At 63.1% G+C, this 18,721-nt stretch overlaps 1 protein-coding gene across 1 annotated transcript in view; it reads left to right on the top strand.

Moving 5' to 3' along the window:
* Positions 1 to 458: 458 nt before the first annotated feature.
* Positions 459 to 18,721, top strand: part of COL5A3 (collagen type V alpha 3 chain) — a gene marked incomplete at its 5' end in the record, with an annotated part of 30,286 nt that continues 12,023 nt past the window's right edge. Inside the window, 30 exon segments of the mRNA XM_057423157.1 lie at positions 459 to 528; positions 5,946 to 6,104; positions 7,768 to 7,981; positions 8,059 to 8,188; positions 9,423 to 9,551; positions 9,974 to 10,165; positions 10,407 to 10,447; positions 10,522 to 10,583; positions 10,880 to 10,962; positions 11,654 to 11,710; positions 11,815 to 11,868; positions 11,939 to 11,992; positions 12,104 to 12,157; positions 12,281 to 12,333; positions 12,544 to 12,586; positions 12,668 to 12,721; positions 13,208 to 13,252; positions 13,359 to 13,412; positions 13,512 to 13,556; positions 13,636 to 13,689; positions 13,774 to 13,818; positions 14,778 to 14,806; positions 14,808 to 14,829; positions 14,933 to 14,977; positions 15,094 to 15,147; positions 16,086 to 16,193; positions 16,939 to 16,992; positions 17,074 to 17,127; positions 17,904 to 17,948; positions 18,238 to 18,291. Coding sequence (XP_057279140.1) covers positions 459 to 528; positions 5,946 to 6,104; positions 7,768 to 7,981; positions 8,059 to 8,188; positions 9,423 to 9,551; positions 9,974 to 10,165; positions 10,407 to 10,447; positions 10,522 to 10,583; positions 10,880 to 10,962; positions 11,654 to 11,710; positions 11,815 to 11,868; positions 11,939 to 11,992; positions 12,104 to 12,157; positions 12,281 to 12,333; positions 12,544 to 12,586; positions 12,668 to 12,721; positions 13,208 to 13,252; positions 13,359 to 13,412; positions 13,512 to 13,556; positions 13,636 to 13,689; positions 13,774 to 13,818; positions 14,778 to 14,806; positions 14,808 to 14,829; positions 14,933 to 14,977; positions 15,094 to 15,147; positions 16,086 to 16,193; positions 16,939 to 16,992; positions 17,074 to 17,127; positions 17,904 to 17,948; positions 18,238 to 18,291 — 2,157 coding nt within the window.

Here is an 18,721-nt window from a genome sequence, read left to right as displayed (position 1 = left end):
GTTCCCGTTCCCGTTCCGTTCCCGTTCCCGTTCCCGTCCCCGTCCCCGTTCCCGTTCCCGTTCCCGTTCCCGTTCCCGTTCCCCCGTCCCGTTCCCGTTCCGTTCCCCCGTGTTCCCGTTCCCCCGTCCCGTTCCCGTTCCTCCCGTTCCCGTTTCTCCCGTTCCCGTTCCCGTTCCCGTTCCCGTTCCCGTTCCCTTCCCCGTTCCCGTTCCCGTCCCCGTTCCGTTCCTGTTCCTGTTCCGTTCCGTTCCCGTTCCCGTTCCCGTTCCCCCGTTCCCGTTCCCGTTCCGTTCCTCGTTCCGTTCCCGTTCCGTTCCCGTTCCGTTCCGTTCCCGTTCCCCCGTTCCCGTTCCCGTTCCCGTTCCCGTTCCCGTTCCCGTTCCCGTTCCCGTTCCCGTTCCCGTTCCCGTTCCCGTTCCCGTTCCCGTTCCGTTCCCGTCCCGTTCCATGTTCCGAGTTCCCCCGGCCCGGAGCCCGCCTCGCCGCGCTCCTCACGGCGCTGCAGGCGCTGCCCGCGGCCCGCGCAGGTACCGGGGGGGGGGGGGGGGGGGGGGGGGGGGGGGGCATTCAGCACCACGGACAGGGGGGAGGGGGAGGGGAGGGGGGGGCACCCCCTCCCCCAACGAGGTTTGGGGACACCCCCACGACAGACAAGATATGGGGTGTATGGGGTGCTGTGGGGGGGTATGGGAGCTATGGGGGTGTATGGGGGCAATGGGGGGCTATGGGGACTATGGGGGTGTATGGGGACAATGGGGGGCTATGGGGGCTTTGGGGATATGGGGTGTATGGGGGCTATGGGGGGCTATGGGGGTGTATGGGGGCCATGGGGGGTATGGGGGCTTTGGGGATATGGGGTGTATGGGGGCTATGGGGGGATATGGGGGTGTATGAGGGCTTTGAGGCTATGGGGCTATGGGGGTGTATGGGGGCTATGGGGGGCTATGGGGGCTATGGGGGGCTATGAGGACTTTGGGGCTATGGGGGTGTATGGGGGCTATGGGGTGTATGGGGACAATGGGGGGCTATGGGGGCTTTGGGTCTATGGGGGGGTATGGGGACAGTGGGGGGCTATGGGGACAATGGGGGCTATGGGGACTTTGGGGCTATGGGGGTGTATGGGGGCTATGGGGGGCTATGGGGGTGTATGGGGGCTATGGGGGTGTATGGGGACAATGGGGGGCTATGGGGGCTTTGGGGCTATGGGGGGGTATGGGGACAGTGGGGGGCTATGAGGACTTTGGACCTATGGGGGTGTATGGGGGCTATGGGGGGCTATGGGGGTGTATGGGGGCTATGGGGGGCTATGGGGACTATGGGGGGCTATGAGGACTTTGGGGCTATGGGGGTGTATGGGGGCTATGGGGTGTATGGGGACAATGGGGGCTATGGGGGCTTTGGGGCTATGGGGGTGTATGGGGACAATGGGGGGCTATGGGGGCTTTGGGGCGATGGGGGTGTACGGGGGCTATGGGGGGATATGGGGGTGTATGGGGGCTTTGAGGCTATGGGGCTATGGGGGTGTACGGGGACAATGGGGGTATGGGGACTATGGGGGGCTATGGGGGCTTTGGGGATATGGGGGTTATGGGGCTATCGGGCTATGGGGCTTATGGGGGCTATGGGGCTATGGAGGCTATGGGGGCTATAGAAGCTATGGGGCTATGGGGCTTATGGGGGCTATGGGGGCTATGGGGCTATGGGTGCTTTGGGGCTATGGGGGGCTATGGGGCTATGGGGTCAATGGGGCTATGGGGGGCTATGGGGGGGCTATGGGGCTATGGGGCTATGGGGGCTATGGGGGGCAATGGGGGCTATGGGGCTATGGGGCTATGGGGGCTATGGGGGCTATGGGGCTATGGGGGCTATGGGGGCTATGGGGGCTATGGGGCTTATGGGGGCTATGGGGGCGATGGGGCTATGGGGGCTATGGGGGCTATGGGTGTTATGGGGCTATGGGGGCTATGGGGGCTATGGGTGTTGTGGGGCTATGGGGCTATGGGGCTATGGGAGCTATGGGGCTATGGGGCTATGGGGCTATGGGAGCTATGGGGCTATGGGGCTATGGGGGCTATGGGGGGCTATGGGGTTGTGGGGCTATGGGGCTATGGGGCTATGGGGGCTATGGGGCTATGGGGCTATGGGGGCTATGGGGCTATGGGGCTATGGGGGCTATGGGGCTATGGGTGTTGTGGGGCTATGGGGCTATGGGGCTATGGGGGCTATGGGGCTATGGGTGTTGTGGGGCTATGGGGCTATGGGGCTATGGGGCTATGGGGCTATGGGGCTATGGGTGTTGTGGGTGTTGTGGGGCTATGGGGCTATGGGGGGGGGCTATGGGGGCTATGGGTGTTGTGGGGCTATGGGGCTATGGGGCTATGGGGCTATGGGGCTATGGGTGTTGTGGGGCTATGGGGCTATGGGGCTATGGGGGCTATGGGGGCTATGGGGGCTATGGGTGTTGTGGGGCTATGGGGCTATGGGTGTTGTGGGGCTATGGGTGTTGTGGGGCTATGGGGGCTATGGGGCTATGGGGGCTATGGGGGCTATGGGTGTTGTGGGGCTATGGGGCTATGGGGCTATGGGGCTATGGGGCTATGGGTGTTGTGGGTCCCACCCCCATTCCGGCTCTCCCCCCCCCGGTCCCGGGGTTCGCAGCCCCGGGGGGGTCCCCGGGGAGCCCCCGGCAGGAAGCGGGGTCAGGAGGGGCCTGGGAGCGGCGCTGCTGGAGCCGGATCAGACCCGGGGGGGGGGGGGTAAACTGGGGACACCCCCCCCGTCCGAACCCCATTTGGGTGATGGGGGGGGCCCATGGGTGGGGGGATCCCATAGATAAAGGGTGCCCCATGGATAGGGGGATCCCATGGATGGGGGTGCCCCATGGATGGGTGGGTCCCATGGGTTGGGGGGGTCCCATAGATAAGGGGTGTCCCATGGATGGGGGGGTCCAATGGATGGGGGGATCCCATGGGTGGGGGGATCCCATAGATAAGGGGTGCCCCATGGATGGGGGGATCCCATGGATGGGGGTGCCCCATGGATGGGGGGATCCCATAGATAAGGGGTGCCCCATGGATGGGGGGATCCCATGGATGGGGGTGCCCCATGGATGGGGGGATCCCGTAGATAAGGGGTGCCCCATGGATGGGGGTGATTCCATAGATAAAGGGTGTCCCATGGATAGGGGGATCCCATGGATGGGGGGGTCCCATGGATGGGGGTTCCCATAGATAAGGGTTGCCCCATGGATTGGGGGTGCCCCATGGATGGGGGATCCCATGGATAAGGGGTGCCCCATGGATGGGGGGATCCCATGGATGGGGGTGTCCCATAGATAAGGGGTGCCCCATGGATGGGGGTGTCCCATGGATGGGGGGATCCCATGGATGGGGGTGCCCCATGGATGGGGGGATCCCATAGATAAGGGGTGCCCCATGGATGGGTGGGTCCCATGGGTTGGGGGGGTCCCATGGATGGGGGATCCCATGGATAAGGGGTGCCCCATGGATAGGGGGTGCCCCATGGATGGGGGATCCCATGGATAAGGGGTGCCCCATGGATAGGGGGTGCCCCATGGATGGGGGATCCCATAGATAAGGGTTGCCCCATGGATAGGGGGTGCCCCATGGATGGGGGATCCCATGGATAAGGGGTGCCCCATGGATAGGGGGATCCCATGGATGGGGGGATCCCATAGATAAGGGTTGCCCCATGGATTGGGGGTGCCCCATGGATCTGGGCTGGTTCCCATCGCTGGAGGGGGGGTTCCCCCCTTGGGGCTCCCCCCACCCACGCGGAGCTCGCAGCTGCCTTGGAGCGGGGCCGGAGCCGCTTGGCCGGACCCAGGCAGCGGCAGGGCCGGGGCCGCAGCGGCCGCGATGGGTGCTGAGCCCTGCTCCCTATGGGTGCTGAGCCCTGCTCCCCATGGGTGCTGAGCCCTGCTCCCCATGGGTGCTGAGCCCTGCTCCCTATGGGTGCTGAGCCCTGCTCCCTATGGGTGCTGAGCCCTGCTCCCCATGGGTGCTGAGCGCTGCTCCCCATGGGTGCTGAGCCCTGCTCCCCATGGGTGCTGAGCCCTGCTCCCTATGGGTGCTGAGCCCTGCTCCCCATGGGTGCTGAGCCCTGCTCCCCATGGGTGCTGAGCCCTGCTCCCTATGGGTGCTGAGCCCTGCTCCCTATGGGTGCTGAGCCCTGCTCCCCATGGGTGCTGAGCCCTGCTCCCTATGGGTGCTGAGCCCTGCTCCCTATGGGTGCTGAGCCCTGCTCCCCATGGGTGCTGAGCCCTGCTCCCTATGGGTGCTGAGCCCTGCTCCCTATGGGTGCTAAGCTCCGTCCCCATGGGTGCTGAGCTCCATCCCCATGGGTGCTGAGCTCCTTCCCCATGGGTGCTCAGCTCCATCCCCATGGGTGCTGAGCTCCATCCCCATGGGTGCTCAGCTCCATCCCTATGGGTGCTGAGCTCCGTCCCCATGGGTGCTGAGCTCCGTCCCCATGGGTGCTGAGCGCCATCCCTATGGGTGCTGAGCTCCGTCCCCATGGGTGCTGAGCTCCGTCCCCATGGGTGCTGAGCTCCATCCCCATGGGTGCTGAGCTCCATCCCCATGGGTGCTGAGCCCTGCTCCCTATGGGTGCTAAGCTCCGTCCCCATGGGTGCTGAGCTCCATCCCCATGGGTGCTGAGCTCCTTCCCCATGGTTGCTCAGCTCCATCCCCATGGGTGCTCAGCTCCATCCCCATGGGTGCTCAGCTCCATCCCCATGGGTGTTCAGCTCCATCCCCATGGTTGCTCAGCTCCATCCCCATGGGTGCTGAGCTCCATCCCCATGGGTGCTGAGCTCCATCCCCATGGATGCTGAGCTCCATCCCCATGGTTGCTCAGCTCCATCCCCATGGTTGCTCAGCTCCATCCCCATGGTTGCTCAGCTCCATCCCCATGGGTGCTGAGCTCCATCCCCATGGGTGCTCAGCTCCGTCCCCATGGATGCTGAGCTCCGTCCCCATGGGTGCTGAGCTCCATCCCCATGGGTGCTGAACTCCGTCCCCATGGGTGCTGAGCTCCATCCCTATGGGTGCTGAGCTCCGTCCCCATGGGTGCTCAGCTCCGTCCCCATGGGTGCTGAGCTCCATCCCCATGGGTGCTGAACTCCGTCCCCATGGGTGCTGAGCTCCATCCCTATGGGTGCTGAGCCCTGCTCCCTATGGGTGCTGAGCCCTGCTCCCCATGGGTGCTGAGCCCTGCTCCCTATGGGTGCTGAGCCCTGCTCCCCATGGGTGCTGAGCCCTGCTCCCTATGGGTGCTGAGCCCTGCTCCCTATGGGTGCTGAGCCCTGCTCCCTATGGGTGCTGAGCCCTGCTCCCCATGGGTGCTGAGCGCTGCTCCCTATGGGTGCTGAGCCCTGCTCCCCATGGGTGCTGAGCCCTGCTCCCTATGGGTGCTGAGCCCTGCTCCCTATGGGTGCTAAGCTCCGTCCCCATGGGTGCTGAGCTCCATCCCCATGGGTGCTGAGCTCCGTCCCCATGGGTGCTCAGCTCCGTCCCCATGGGTGCTGAGCTCCATCCCTATGTTTGCTGAGCTCCATCCCCATGTTTGCTGAGCTCCATCCCCATGGGTGCTCAGCTCCATCCCCATGGGTGCTCAGCTCCGTCCCCATGGGTGCTGAGCTCCGTCCCCATGGGTGCTCAGCTCCATCCCCATGGGTGCTGAGCTCCATCCCCATGGGTGCTGAGCTCCATCCCCATGGGTGTTCAGCTCCGTCCCCATGGGTGCTGAGCTCCGTCCCCATGGGTGCTGAGCTCCATCCCCATGGGTGCTGAGCTCCATCCCCATGGGTGTTCAGCTCCATCCCCATGGGTGCTGAGCTCCGTCCCCATGGGTGCTGAGCTCCATCCCCATGGGTGCTGAGCTCCGTCCCCATGGGTGCTGAGCTCCATCCCTGCCCTCGCAGTGGACGTGCTGCGGGCGCTGGGGATGCAGCCCGGCCTCCGTGGGGTCTCGGTCACCGCCGGGCTCTGCCCGCAGCGCCCCGGGGCCGTGGGGCCGGACCTGGCGCTCCGCGTGGACAACGGCACCCGGCACAGCGCGCCCACCCGCCTGCTCTTCCCCGGTACGGCACCCACCGGCCCCGGTACCAGCACCCACTGATGGGTGCTCCAGTCGTGGGTGCCCAATGGGGGTACCCAGTGGTGGATGCATCAATGGTGGTGACCCAATGATGGGTGACCCAATGGTGGATGCATCAATGGTGGGTACCCAGTGATGGGTGCCCCAATGATGGGTGCCCCAATGATGGGTACCCCATTGATGGGTGCCCAATGGTGGCTACCCAATGGTGGACGCATCAATGGTGGGTACCCCAGTGATGGGTGCCCCAATGATGGATGTCCCATTGATGGATACCCCACCGATGGGTTCCCCATGATGGATTCCCAATGATGGGCACCCAATGATGGATGTCCCATTGATGGATACCCCATCGATGGGTTCCCCATGCTGGGCACCCAATGATTGATGTCCCATTGATGGATACCTCACTGATGGGTTCCCCATGCTGGGCACCCAATGATGGATGTCCCATTGATGGGCACCCTATGATGGATGTCCCATTGATGGGTACCCCACCGATGGGTTCCCCATGATGGATTCCCAATGATGGGCACCCAATGATGGATGTCCCACTGATGGATACCCCACTGATGGGTTCCCATTGATGGGCACCCAATGATGGATGTCCCACTGATGGATACCCCACTGATGGGTTCCCCATGATGGATTCCCAATGCTGGGCACCCAATGATGGATGTCCCATTGATTGATACCCCACCGATGGGTTCCCCATGCTGGGCACCCAATGATGGATGTCCCATTGATGGATACCCCACTGATGGGTTCCCCATGACGGATTCCCAATGCTGGGCACCCAATGATGGATGTCCCACTGATGGATACCCCACTGATGGGTTCCCCATGCTGGGCACCCAATGATGGATGTCCCATTGATGGGCACCCTATGATGGATGTCCCATTGATGGGTACCCCACCGATGGGTTCCCCATGATGGATTCCCAATGATGGGCACCCAATGATGGATGTCCCATTGATGGATACCCCATCGATGGGTTCCCCATGCTGGGCACCCAATGATTGATGTCCCATTGATGGGCACCCTATGATGGATGTCCCATTGATGGGCAACCTATGATGGATGTCCCATTGATGGGTACCCCATGATGGATGTCCCATTGATGGGTACCCCACCGATGGGTTCCCCATGACGGATTCCCAATGCTGGGCACCCAATGATGGATGTCCCATTGATGGATACCCCATCGATGGGTTCCCCATGCTGGGCACCCAATGATTGATGTCCCATTGATGGGCACCCAATGATGGATGTCCCATTGATTGATACCCCACCAATGGGTTCCCCATGATGGATTCCCAATGATGGGCACCCAATGATGGATGTCCCATTGATGGGCACCCAATGATGGATGTCCCACTGATGGATACCCCACTGATGGATGTCCCAATGATGGGCACCCAATGATAGATGTCCCACTGATGGATACCCCACTGATGGATGTCCCATTGATGGGCACCCAATGATGGATGTCCCATTGATGGATACCCCACTGATGGGTTCCCAATGATGGGCACCCAATGATGGATGTCCCACTGATGGATACCCCATTGACGGGTACCCAACGGTGGATACCCACCCATGGGTTCCCACTGACGGATGCCCCCCCACCTCCTCCCCACCGCAGACAGCCCCTTCCCGGAGGACTTCTCCATCCTGGCCACGGTGCGCGCGCGCCGTGGGGCTCAATCCTTCCTGCTCTCCGTGCACGACGAGCGTGGGGCGCAGCAGCTGGGCATGGAGCTGGGGCTCTCGCCGGTCTTCCTCTACGAGGACCAGGATGGGAATCCACCTCCGGAGCGTTACCCCACCTTCCATAGGGTCAACCTGGCCGACGGCCGGTGGGTGCTGCGGGGATGCGCAGCGTGGGGTCCCTCTGCACCTCGGGCCCCGTCCAGCCCCATATGTGTGGGTGCAGGTGGCACCGCGTGGCCCTGGCCGTGGAGGGCACCAACGTCTCCTTGATGGTCGATTGTCACCTCGTGGCCACGCTGCCGCTGCCGCGGGGACCTCGGCCCTGCTCAGCACCCAAGGGGTCACCGTGGTCGGTGGGCGCCTGATGGATGAGGAGAGAGCTTCGAGGTGGGTCTGGCCCTGCACCCTGGTCCTGACCCACTGGGCACGGTCTGGAGAGGCCCCAATAGCACTGGGGGTGCTCCCTGCCCCTCTGCTGTGGCCCCATCCCTTGTGTTGTGGCCCCATCCCCTGCTCTGTGTCCCCATCCCTTGTGTTGTGTCCCCATCCATTTTCCCTCTGTCCCCATCCCTTTCCCTCTGTCCCCATCCCTTTCCCTCTGTCCCCATCCCTTTCCCTCTGTCCCCATCCCTTTCCCTCCGTCCCCATCCCTTTCCCTCCGTCCCCATCCCTTTCCCTCTGTCCCCATCCCTTTCCCTCTGTCCCCAACCCTTTCCCCTCTGTCCCCATCTCTTTTCCCTCTGTCCCCATCCCTTTCCCTCTGTCCCCATCCCTTTCCCTCTGTCCCCATCCCTTGTGTTGTGTCCCCATTCCTTTCCCCTCTGTCCCCATCCCTTTCCCTCTGTCCCCATCCCTTTCCCTCTGTCCCCATCCCTTGTATTGTGTCCCCATCCCTTTCCCTCTGTCCCCATCCCTTTCCCTCTGTCCCCATCCCTTTCCCTCTGTCCCCATCCTTTCCCTCTGTCCCCATCCCTTGTGTTGTGTCCCCATCCCTTTCCCCATCTGTCCCCATCCCTTGTGTTGTGTCCTGTCTGTGTCCCCATCCCTTTCCCTCTGTCCCCATCCCTTGTCCCCATCCCTTTCCCTCCGTCCCCATCCCTTTCCCTCTGTCCCCATCCCTTTCCCCTCCGTCCCCATCCCTTTCCCTCTGTCCCCATCCCCCCTCTGCCCCATCTCATTCCCCTCTGCTGCTGCCTACAAATGCCAATGCCCACGGGCAAGAGGCACCATTGAGGCCCCCCTCCTTTGTCCCCACAAAGCTCCCTTTGTTCACTGCCCCCCCCATCCGCCTGCCCACGGGGATGCTTTGGGGCACCCCAAGAGCAGTGGGGTGCGGTTATGGGGGGGGTCAGACCCATGTGTCCCCCCACTTTGTTTTCCTTGCTGTAGGGGGACATCCAGCAGCTGCTGGTGCTGCCGGACCCCGAGGCCGCCCGCTCCTATTGCCAGCTCCACATGCCAGGCTGCCAGCACCCCTGCGCTTCCCGCTCCATGCCCCATTCCCGGAGGGGTGAGCACCCGAGGACCCCCCCCCCCCCCAGCACCCTACAGGGTCCCTCCTGTCTCCATTGACCCCCAACTTTGCAGAGCACCCCGGAGCCCTCCGCTGCCCCACGCAGGAAGGGCAAAGGGAAAGGCAAGCGCAAGGGCAAAGGCAAGAAGAAGAGGAACAAGGAGGCGGTGGAGCAGGATGAGGCCCCTGCCGTGGGCAGCCGGGTACGGGAGGTGCTTAACCCCTTCCCAGTTAACCCAGTGAGCCCAGTTCAAGCTCCTGCGCGGTGGGGTGGCCCCCGACCCGCTCTATAGGGAATAGGGGGTGGACCCAAAGCACCGCTCCTGCATCCAGAGCCGTTCCCGGCCTCCTCCTTGGGCTGGAGCAGGATTGGGCCCCATTCCATTGGGCTGGAGCAGGATGTGGCTCCGTTGGCTCCGGCTCCTCCTGGGATCTATGGGATCCGTGAAGGACAACCCTTGATGAGCCCAGGCCAGGAGCCGCAGCTGCCCCCTCTTGCTTTCCCCTCATCCCAAAAAAGGGGCCCGATCCCCCTGATGCTCTCAGCACCTCGACGCCAGCACCCAGCTCCCAGCCAGCCACCGCCATCAGCATCCCCCTGAACCCCTCCCCACGGTAACAACAGCAGGGGCAGGAAGCGGACCCCCCCCCCCGTTTGCATCCCTACATCTCCCCCGATCCCATAGGACACAGGGAAGGAGCTGGACGAGGATGGCACCGGCAGCACCGGCTACGAGGACCCCGGCACGGGGATCCCGGGATCCGGGAGCGCTTCGTCCCTGCTGACTGGGATGCGCTGGTGATCCCGGTTGCCCAGGTAACGCTGGGGGTGAGGATGGGACCCCCCCCCCCCCAAAACAGGCTTTGGTTGTGGGGATCCCTTCATCCCAGCTCCCCTTCCTCCTCCTCATGCAGGAGCCCGGCTTGTAGGGGGACAAGGGGGAACCAGGCAGCGTGGAGCCGGTGAGTGGGGCCCCAGGGGCCTTGTGCCCCCCCCTCCCTTCCCATCCCCATCCCCCCCCTCCTTTATGATGCTCTTGGGGCCTCTTCCCCTTTAGGGTCGTGGATTCGAGGGGCCCCGGGACCCCCAGGCCCTGCGGTGAGGAGCCGGGAGCCGCGATGGGAAGGGCCGGCAGCTTCCCAAAGCCTCACGGTGCCTTTGTGTTCCCATAGGAGAACCGGGGCCCCCGGGCCCCCCGGGGCTGCCAGGGCTGCCCGGGGACCGCGGGGATCAGGTACGGAGCAGCCGGGGTCCTGCTGGGACCCGTCGGTGCCTGCAGGGGGATGGAGCTGCGAGCCCGGACCTGAGAGCGATGCTCAGCACCACCCCCCCCCCCCCCCCCCTCTCCTCCGCTTCCCATCCCCTTCCCATCCCATTCCAGGGTCCCGCGGGACGGCCGGGGCTGCCTGGAGCTGACGGGATCCGCGGCCCCGCAGGGACCATCCTCATGCTGCCGGTAACGAGCAGGATGGGGCCCGCCGGTGGGTGCAGGGATGCTCCGGGTGCCCTCATCCTGCTCCTTGCCTCCAGTTCCAGTTTGGAAGCGACTCCTCAAGGGTCCCACTGTTTCCTTCCAAGAGGCTCAAGCCCAAGCGATCCTGCAGCAGGCAAAGGTGGGGACCCCCTCCAAGCCCTCTTCTTCCTCCCTCCCCTTCATCCCTCTTCTTCCTCCTTCATCCCTCTTCTTCCTCCTTCATCCCTCTCCTTCATCCCTCTTTCCTTCTCATCCCTCTTCTTCCTCCTCCTTCTTCCTCTCTTCTTCCTCTTCCTCCTCCTTCATCCCTCTTCTTCCTCCTTCGTCCTCTTCTTCCTCCTTTGTCCCTCTTCTTCTCCTTCCCCTTCATCCCTCTTCTTCCACCTTCATCCCTCCTCTTCCACCTTCATCCCTCATCTTCCTCCTTCGTCCTTCTTCTTCCTCCTTCCTTCATCCTCTTCTTCTTCCTTCCCCTTCATCCTTCTTTTTCCTTTCCCTTCTTCTTCCTCCTTCATCCTCTTCTTCCTCTTCGTCCCTCTTCTTCACCTTCATCCCTCTTCTTCCTCCTTCATCCCTCTTCTTCCACCTTCATCCTTCTTCTTCCTCCTTCATCCCTCTTCTTCCTCCTTCCTCCTTCATCCCTCTTCTTCCTCCTTCATCCCTCTTCTTCCTCCTTCCTCCTTCTTCTTCCTCCTTCATCCCTCTTCTTCCTCCTTCCTCCTTCATCCCTCTTCTTCCTCCTTCATCCCTCTTCTTCCTCCTTCATCCCTCTTCTTCCTCCTTCGTCCCTCTTCTTCCTCCTTCATCCCTCTTCTTCCTCCTATCCACAGCTTGCCATGAAGGGTCCCCCAGGTCCCATGGGCCTCACCGGCCGCCCAGGCCCCCTGGTGAGTACCAGCGCAGGGTCCCCCCCCCACCATCACCCATCTCCCTCGAGCATCATCACATGCATCACCCCATCACCCCCCCCCCCCCCGCCTTGTTATTGTAGGGTCTACCAGGACACCCGGGCCTGAAAGGGGATGCAGGGGATGTGGGGCCAAGGGTGAGTGGGGCTCGGTGGGGCCAGCTGCCTGCAGCAGACCCAGCTCTGATGCTCTTCTCCTCTCCATCAGGGGCCCCGCGGGATGCAGGGAGCACCGGGACCCCTGGGCAAGCTGGGCAGACGGGTACCACAGCTGGGGACCCCTTCTGCCCCCTCCTTCGAGATCCAGGAGGCTCCCCTTTCCCATCCCCATCCCAAAGGAGCCCTCAGCCCCTTCCCATTCCTCTCATTCCAGGGCCGTGCTGGAGCTGACGGTGCCAGGGGGCTCCCGGGGGAACCCGGCCCCAAGGTGTTGTGATCGGGGCAGGATGGGTGCTGAGCGGGGGGTGATGGAACCCACCCCCCCATGTCCTTGTTGTATGTGTGGGGGGGGTGATGTGGGGCTCACCCTGATGCTTGTCCCACCCCATAGGGCGACAGAGGCTTCGACGGGCTGCCGGGGCTGCCGGGGAGAAGGGGCACAGGGTAAGCGGGGCCAGCGCCGGGTCCCATCCTGTCCCCTCCATCCCCATCCTGCTTCACCCTGCATCCTCTGCAGGGGGACGTGGGGAAGCCGGGACCAGCAGGAACCCCAGGGGAGAAAGGGGCCAAGGTGAGGAGCAAGGGCAGGGATGGGGAAGGCGCTGCCGGGGCCGGGATGTGCTCAGCACCTCTTTGTTCCCCCCCCCATTCCAGGGCTCCGATGGCCCCCTGGACCTCGGGGGCAGGCGGGGAAGCGGTGAGTGCCTCTCCCAGCCTGGGGCATGGGGGGTGCTGGGGGCACTGGGGCCTCCTCAACCCTTCCTCTCCTTGCTTTTAGGGCAGCAGAGGCTTGGTCGGCTCCCGGGGCTCCCCCGGGCCCCCTGGACCACCGGTAGGAGACTGAGCCTGTCCCCACCTCCAAGCACCCAGCAGCGCAGGCAGGGCAGCACCTTGGGGTGCAGCATCCCTTTGGGTGCAGCATCAGTTTGGGATGAGCATCACCTTGGGGTGCAGCATCACCTTGGGGTGCAGCATCACCTTGGGGTGCAGCATTAGTTGGGGTGCAGCATCAGTTTGGGGTGCAGCATCAGTTTGGGGTGCAGCATCACCTTTGGGTGCAGCATCAGTTTGGGATGAGCATCACCTTGGGGTGCAGCATCACTTTGGGGTGCAACATCCCTTTGGATGCAGCATCACCTTGGGATGAGCATCACCTTGGGGCGCAGCATCACCTTGGGCCAGCATCCCTTTGGGTGCAGCATCACTTTGGGGTGCAGCATCACTTTGGGGTGCAGCATCACTTTGGGGTGAGCATCACTTTGGGTGCAGCATCCCCTTGGGGCTCAGCATCCCCCAACCCTCCCTCCTTTCCCCACAGGGTACCAGTGGCATTGACGGAGCACCAGGACCTAAAGGCAACGTGGTGGGTACCACTGGGACACCCCCCTAACCCCTAACCCTAACACCCCCAAACTGGATTAACTGGGATGCTCCCGGAATGGGGAACAAACCCCCCTGCCCTTCCCTAGGGAATCCATGGAGAACCAGGACCCCCGGGGCAGCAAGGGAGCCCCGGTCCACAGGTACCTGAAGGCGATGGGTGCCAATGGGGGTCCCTATGGGGCTGGGGGGGGGGGGGCACCCTGAGCCCCTTCCCATCACCCTCATGTGTTCTCCCCCAGGGTCTGCCCGGTCCCCAGGGCCCCGTGGGGCTGCCGGGGGAGAAGGTGAGTCCGGAGCCGGTGTGGGTGGCAGGGATCCCATCCCGATCCCTCGGCATCCCTAACGCCTCCCGCTCCCACCCAGGGCCGGCCGGGAAAGCCGGGAATGCCGGGGGTGGCCGGAGCCGATGGGCCCCCGGTGAGTAACAACCGCGGCGCTGCGGGATCGCTGTGGGGAGCGCCGGGAATCATCCCAAATCCCGGCTCTTGTGCATCCCTGCAGGGTCACCCCGGCCGGGAAGGGCCAGCGGGAGAGAAGGGCCTGCAGGTAATGGGGTGCCCCCAGGCCTTAGGGCCCGGGATGGGGAATTAGGGGCCTTGTTCCCATGGGAATGGGGTCCTTATTCCATGGGAATGGGGGCCTTATTCCATGGGGAATGGGGGCCTTATTCCATGGGAATGGGGGCCTTATTCCATGGGGAATGGGGGCCTTATTCCAAGGGGAATGGAGTCCTTATTCCATGGGAATGGGGGCCTTATTCCATGGGGAATGGGGGCCTTATTCCAAGGAGAATGGAGTCCTTATTCCATGGGGAATGGGGTCCTTATTCCATGGGGAATGGGGGCCTTATTCCAAGGGGAATGGAGTCCTTATTCCATGGGGAATGGGGTCCTTATTCCCATGGGAATGGGGTCCTTATTCCAAGGGGATTAGGGTCCTTATTCCATGGGAATGGGGGCCTTATTCCATGGGGAATGGGGGCCTTATTCCAAGGGGAATGGGGTCCTTATTCCATGGGAATGGGGTCCTTATTCCATGGGGAATGGGGGCCTTATTCCATGGAGAATGGAGTCCTTATTCCATGGGGAATGGGGGCCTTATTCCAAGGGGAATGGGGTCCTTATTCCATGGGGAATGGGGTCCTTATTCCATGGGAATGGGGTCCTTATTCCAAGGGGAATGGGGGCCTTATTCCAAGGAGAATGGAGTCCTTATTCCATGGGGAATGGGGGCCTTATTCCCATGGGAATGGGGTCCTTATTCCAAGGGAATGGGGTCCTTATTCCCATGGTCATGGGGTCCTTATTCCAAGGGGATTAGGGTCCTTATTCCAAGGGGAATGGGGTCCTTATTCCCATGGGAATGGGGTCCTTATTCCAAGGGAATGGGGTCCTTATTCCAAGGGGATTAGGGTCCTTATTCCAAGGGGAATGGGGTCCTTATTCCATGGGGAATGGGGTCCCCATTCCAAGCGGAAGTTCCCACCTTTGCTGTCTCTGTCCCAGGGCCCTATGGGTCCCCCGGGTCCCATTGGCTGCAGGACCCCGCGGGGTGAAGGTAGGTGCAGCCCCCCCCCCCCCCCCAAAGGCACAGTGGGGGGATCCAAGGGTGCCCCCCCCCCCATTGGGTTCCCCCCTTTGACCCCCCCATATCCCTGCAGGGAGCCTTTGGTGTGCGGGGCCTGAAGGGCAGCAAAGGGGAGAAGGTGAGGGGGGAGCGTGGGGGGGCAATGGGGGTGTTGGGGGGTGCTGAGGGTGGGGAAACCCCCCCTTTGGGGTGGGATTTGGGGCTCAGCCCCCACCAAATGTGCCCCTTGTGCAGGGAGAAGATGGATTCCCCGGCTTCAGGGGGGACCTGGGCCCCAAGGGGGACAGGGTAAGGATGGGGGGAGCCATTGGGGGGGTGCTGCAGGATGGGGGGAGCCATTGGGGGGTGCTGCAGGATGGGGGAGCCCATTGGGGGGTGCTGCTGAGGGATGTGGGGACCATTGGGGGGTGCTGCAGGATGGGGGGTGCCATTGGGGGTGCCATTGGGGGGTGCTGCAGGATGGGGGTACCCATTGGGGGGGTGCTGCAGGATGGGGGGAGCCATTGGGGGGGCTGCAGGATGGGGGGAGCCATTGGGGAGGTGCTGCAGGATGGGGGTCCCATTGGGGGGTGCTGCAGGATGGGGGAGCCATTGGGGGGCCATGCTGCAGGATGGGGGGTGCCATTGGGGGGCCATTGGGGGGTGCTGCAGGATGGGGGTGCCATTGGGGGTGCCATTGGGGGGGTGCTGCAGGATGGGGGTCCCATTGGGGGGTGCTGCATTGGGGGGTGCCATTGGGGGTGCCATTGGGGCTGCAGGATGGGGGGTGCCATTGGGGGTGCCATTGGGGGTGCTGCAGGATGGGGGGTCCCATTGGGGGTGCCAGGATGGGGGGTGCCATTGGGGGTGCCATTGGGGGTGCCATTGGGGGGTGCTGCAGGATAGGAGGTACCATTGGGGGATGCTGCAGGATGTGGGGTCCCATTGGGGGTGCCATTGGGGCGGTGCCATTGGGGGGATGCTGCAGGATGTGGGGCGCCATTTGGGGGTGCCATTGGGGGGTGCTGCAGTATGGGGGGTGCCATTGGGGTGCCATTAGGGGGTGCTGCAGGATGGGGGGAGCCATTGGGGGGGTGTTGCAGGATGTGGGGTGCCATTGGGGGTGCCATTGGGGGGGTGCTGCAGGATGGGGGGTGCCATTGGGGGTGCTGGAGGATAAGGGGATGTTGCTGGGACACTCGGAGCTCCATGGGGAGCAGCCCCACATCCCTGGGGTCCCGTTCCAGGGGGACCAGGGCCCGCTGGGACCCCGTGGTGAGGATGGGCCCGAGGGGATGAAGGGAGAGGAGGGAATGATGGGGGAGCCCGGAGGGACCGGACCTGTGGGAGAGAAGGTGAGAGGGGGACAGCATCCCTGCATCCCTGCGTACCAGTATCCCTGTACCCCTGCACCCCTGTATCCCTGCATCCCTGCATCCCTGTATCCCTGTATCCCTGTATCCCTACATCCCTGTATCCCTGTGTCCCTGCGTCCCTGTGTCCCTGCATCCCTGTATCCCTGCATCCCTGTATCCCTGTATCCCTTCATCCCTGGATCCCTGTATGCCTGCATCCCTGTATCCCTGTATCCCTGTGTCCCTGCGTCCCTGTGTCCCTGCATCCCTGTATCCCTGTGTCCCTGTATCCCGGTATCCCTGCATCCCTGTATGCCTGTATCCCTGTACCCCTGTATCCCTACATCCCTGTATCCCTGTGTCCGTGCGTCCCTGTGTCCCTGCATCCCTGTATCCCTACATCCCTGTATCCCTGTGTCCCTGTATCATCCCTGTATCCCTGTGTCCCTGCGTCCCTGTGTCCCTGTGTCCCTGTTTCCCTGCATCCCTGTATCCCTACATCCCTGTATCCCTGTATCCCTACATCCCTGCATCCCTGTATGCCTGCATCCCTGTATCCCTGTATCCCTGTGTCCCTGCGTCCCTGTGTCCCTGCATCCCTGTATCCCTACATCCCTGTATCCCTGCGTCCCTGTATCCCTACATCCCTGCATCCCTGTACCCCTGCACCCCTCTATCCCTGCATCCCTGTCTCCCTGTATCCTGCATCCCGTGTCACTGTCCCGAGCTCTCTCTGTCTCCGCAGGGCCGGCTCGGTGTTCCAGGTCTCCCGGGCTATCCCGGGCGCCAGGGTCCCAAGGTGAGCAGGGCGAGCGCCGGGGTGTCCCTGGCTGCCTCCTGTGGGTATCCCGGGATTGGCACTTGTGCTCCTTGTCCTCAGGGATCCACCGGCTTCCCCGGTGCCGTGGGGCTGGCGGGAGAGAAGGGCAAGAGGGTGAGTGAGCCCACCCCATCCCATCCCATCCACCCCATCCCATCCACCCCATCCCTTCCATCCCATCCCATCCCTTCCATCCCATCTCATCCCATCCCTTCCATCCCATTCCATCCCATCCCTTCCATCCCATCTCGTCCCATCCCTTCCATCTCATCTCATCCCATCCCATCCCATCCCATCCCATCCCATCCCATCCCATCCCATCCCATCCCATCCCTTCCATCCCATCCCATCCCATCCCATCCCATCCCATCCCCATCCTGTTCCATCCCATCCCATCCCATCCCATCCCATCCACCCCATCCCATCCCTTCCATCCCATCCCGTCCCATCCCTTCCATCCCATCCCATCCCATCCCATCCCATCCCATCCCATCCCATCCCATCCCCATCCTGTTCCATCCCATCCCATCCCATCCCATCCCATCCCATCCCTTCCCGTCCCGTCCCTTCCCATCCCATCCCGTCCCATCCCTTCCTGTTCCATCCCATCCCATCCCATCCCATCCCATCCCATCCCATCCCATCTCATCCCATCCATCCATCCCATCCCATCCCTTCCATCCCATCCCATCCCATCTCATCCCACCCCATCCCATCCACTCCATCCCATCCCATCCCATTCCTTCCATCCCATCTCATCCCATCCCTTCCATCCCATCCCATCCCATCCCATCCCATCCCATCCCATCCCATCCCTTCCTTCCCATCCCACCCCATCCTTCCCCTGTGGCCATGTGGGGCTGCCCCATAGCTGCTGCTCTCTCCCACAGGGCAAGGCTGGCCAGGCCGGACCAACGGGGCAGCGAGGGCCCCTGGTGAGTCCCCCCAAGCCCCGGCACCCATTCCCATATGGATTCATCCCATAGGAGCCATTCCAAGCCCGGCTCCACCCCATCCAACCGCCCCTGGCTCTGCCACATCCCAGTGGCAATGAGGCTGGAGCCGGCTGCATCCCACAGCAACCAGACCCTGGGGACCATTGTGATCCCAGCTCCTGCCTGTATCCCATGGGAAGCAGCCTGTGTCCCACTCCCATCCCTGTCCCACATCAGCCCACCCCATTCCCTGCCCCACACCTCCTCACCCCACTCTTTGCCTCCATAGGGTATCCCAGGGGATCGAGGTCTTCCTGGACCCACGGGAAAACCTGGACCCAAAGTAGGTGGGAGCCTGACCATGGGGTCCCCATTGTCCCCCCCCAGATCCCCATCTCCCTTCTCCCAGCTCCATGTCCATGGGAGAGGGGAATGGGGCTGGGATTGGGGTGGGATGATGGGGGACAGGGAGCTGGGAGAGGGGAATGGGGCTGGGATTGGGGTGGGATGATGGGGGACAGGGAGCTGGGAGAGGGGAATGGGGCTGGGATTGGTGTGGGATGATGGGGGACAGGAGAGGGGAATGGGGCTGGGATTGGGGTGGGATGATGGGGGACAGGGAGCTGGGAGAGGGGAATGGGGCTGGGATTGGGGTGGGATGATGTGGGACAGGAGAGAGGAATGGGGCTGGGATTGGTGTGGGATGATGGGGGACAGGGGGACGGGAGAGGGGAATGGGGCCGGGATTGGGGTGGGATGATGGGGGACAGGGG

The sequence above is a fragment of the Pezoporus wallicus genome, unplaced genomic scaffold, assembly GCF_028554395.1.
Source record: "Pezoporus wallicus isolate ANWC-B61680 ecotype Strahan unplaced genomic scaffold, APGP_CSIRO_Pwel_v1 contig_14531, whole genome shotgun sequence".
NCBI classification, from domain to species: Eukaryota; Metazoa; Chordata; class Aves; order Psittaciformes; family Psittacidae; genus Pezoporus; species Pezoporus wallicus.
The sequence above is the reverse complement of the archived record's forward strand: the minus strand, read 5'-3'. Positions and strand labels throughout refer to the sequence as shown.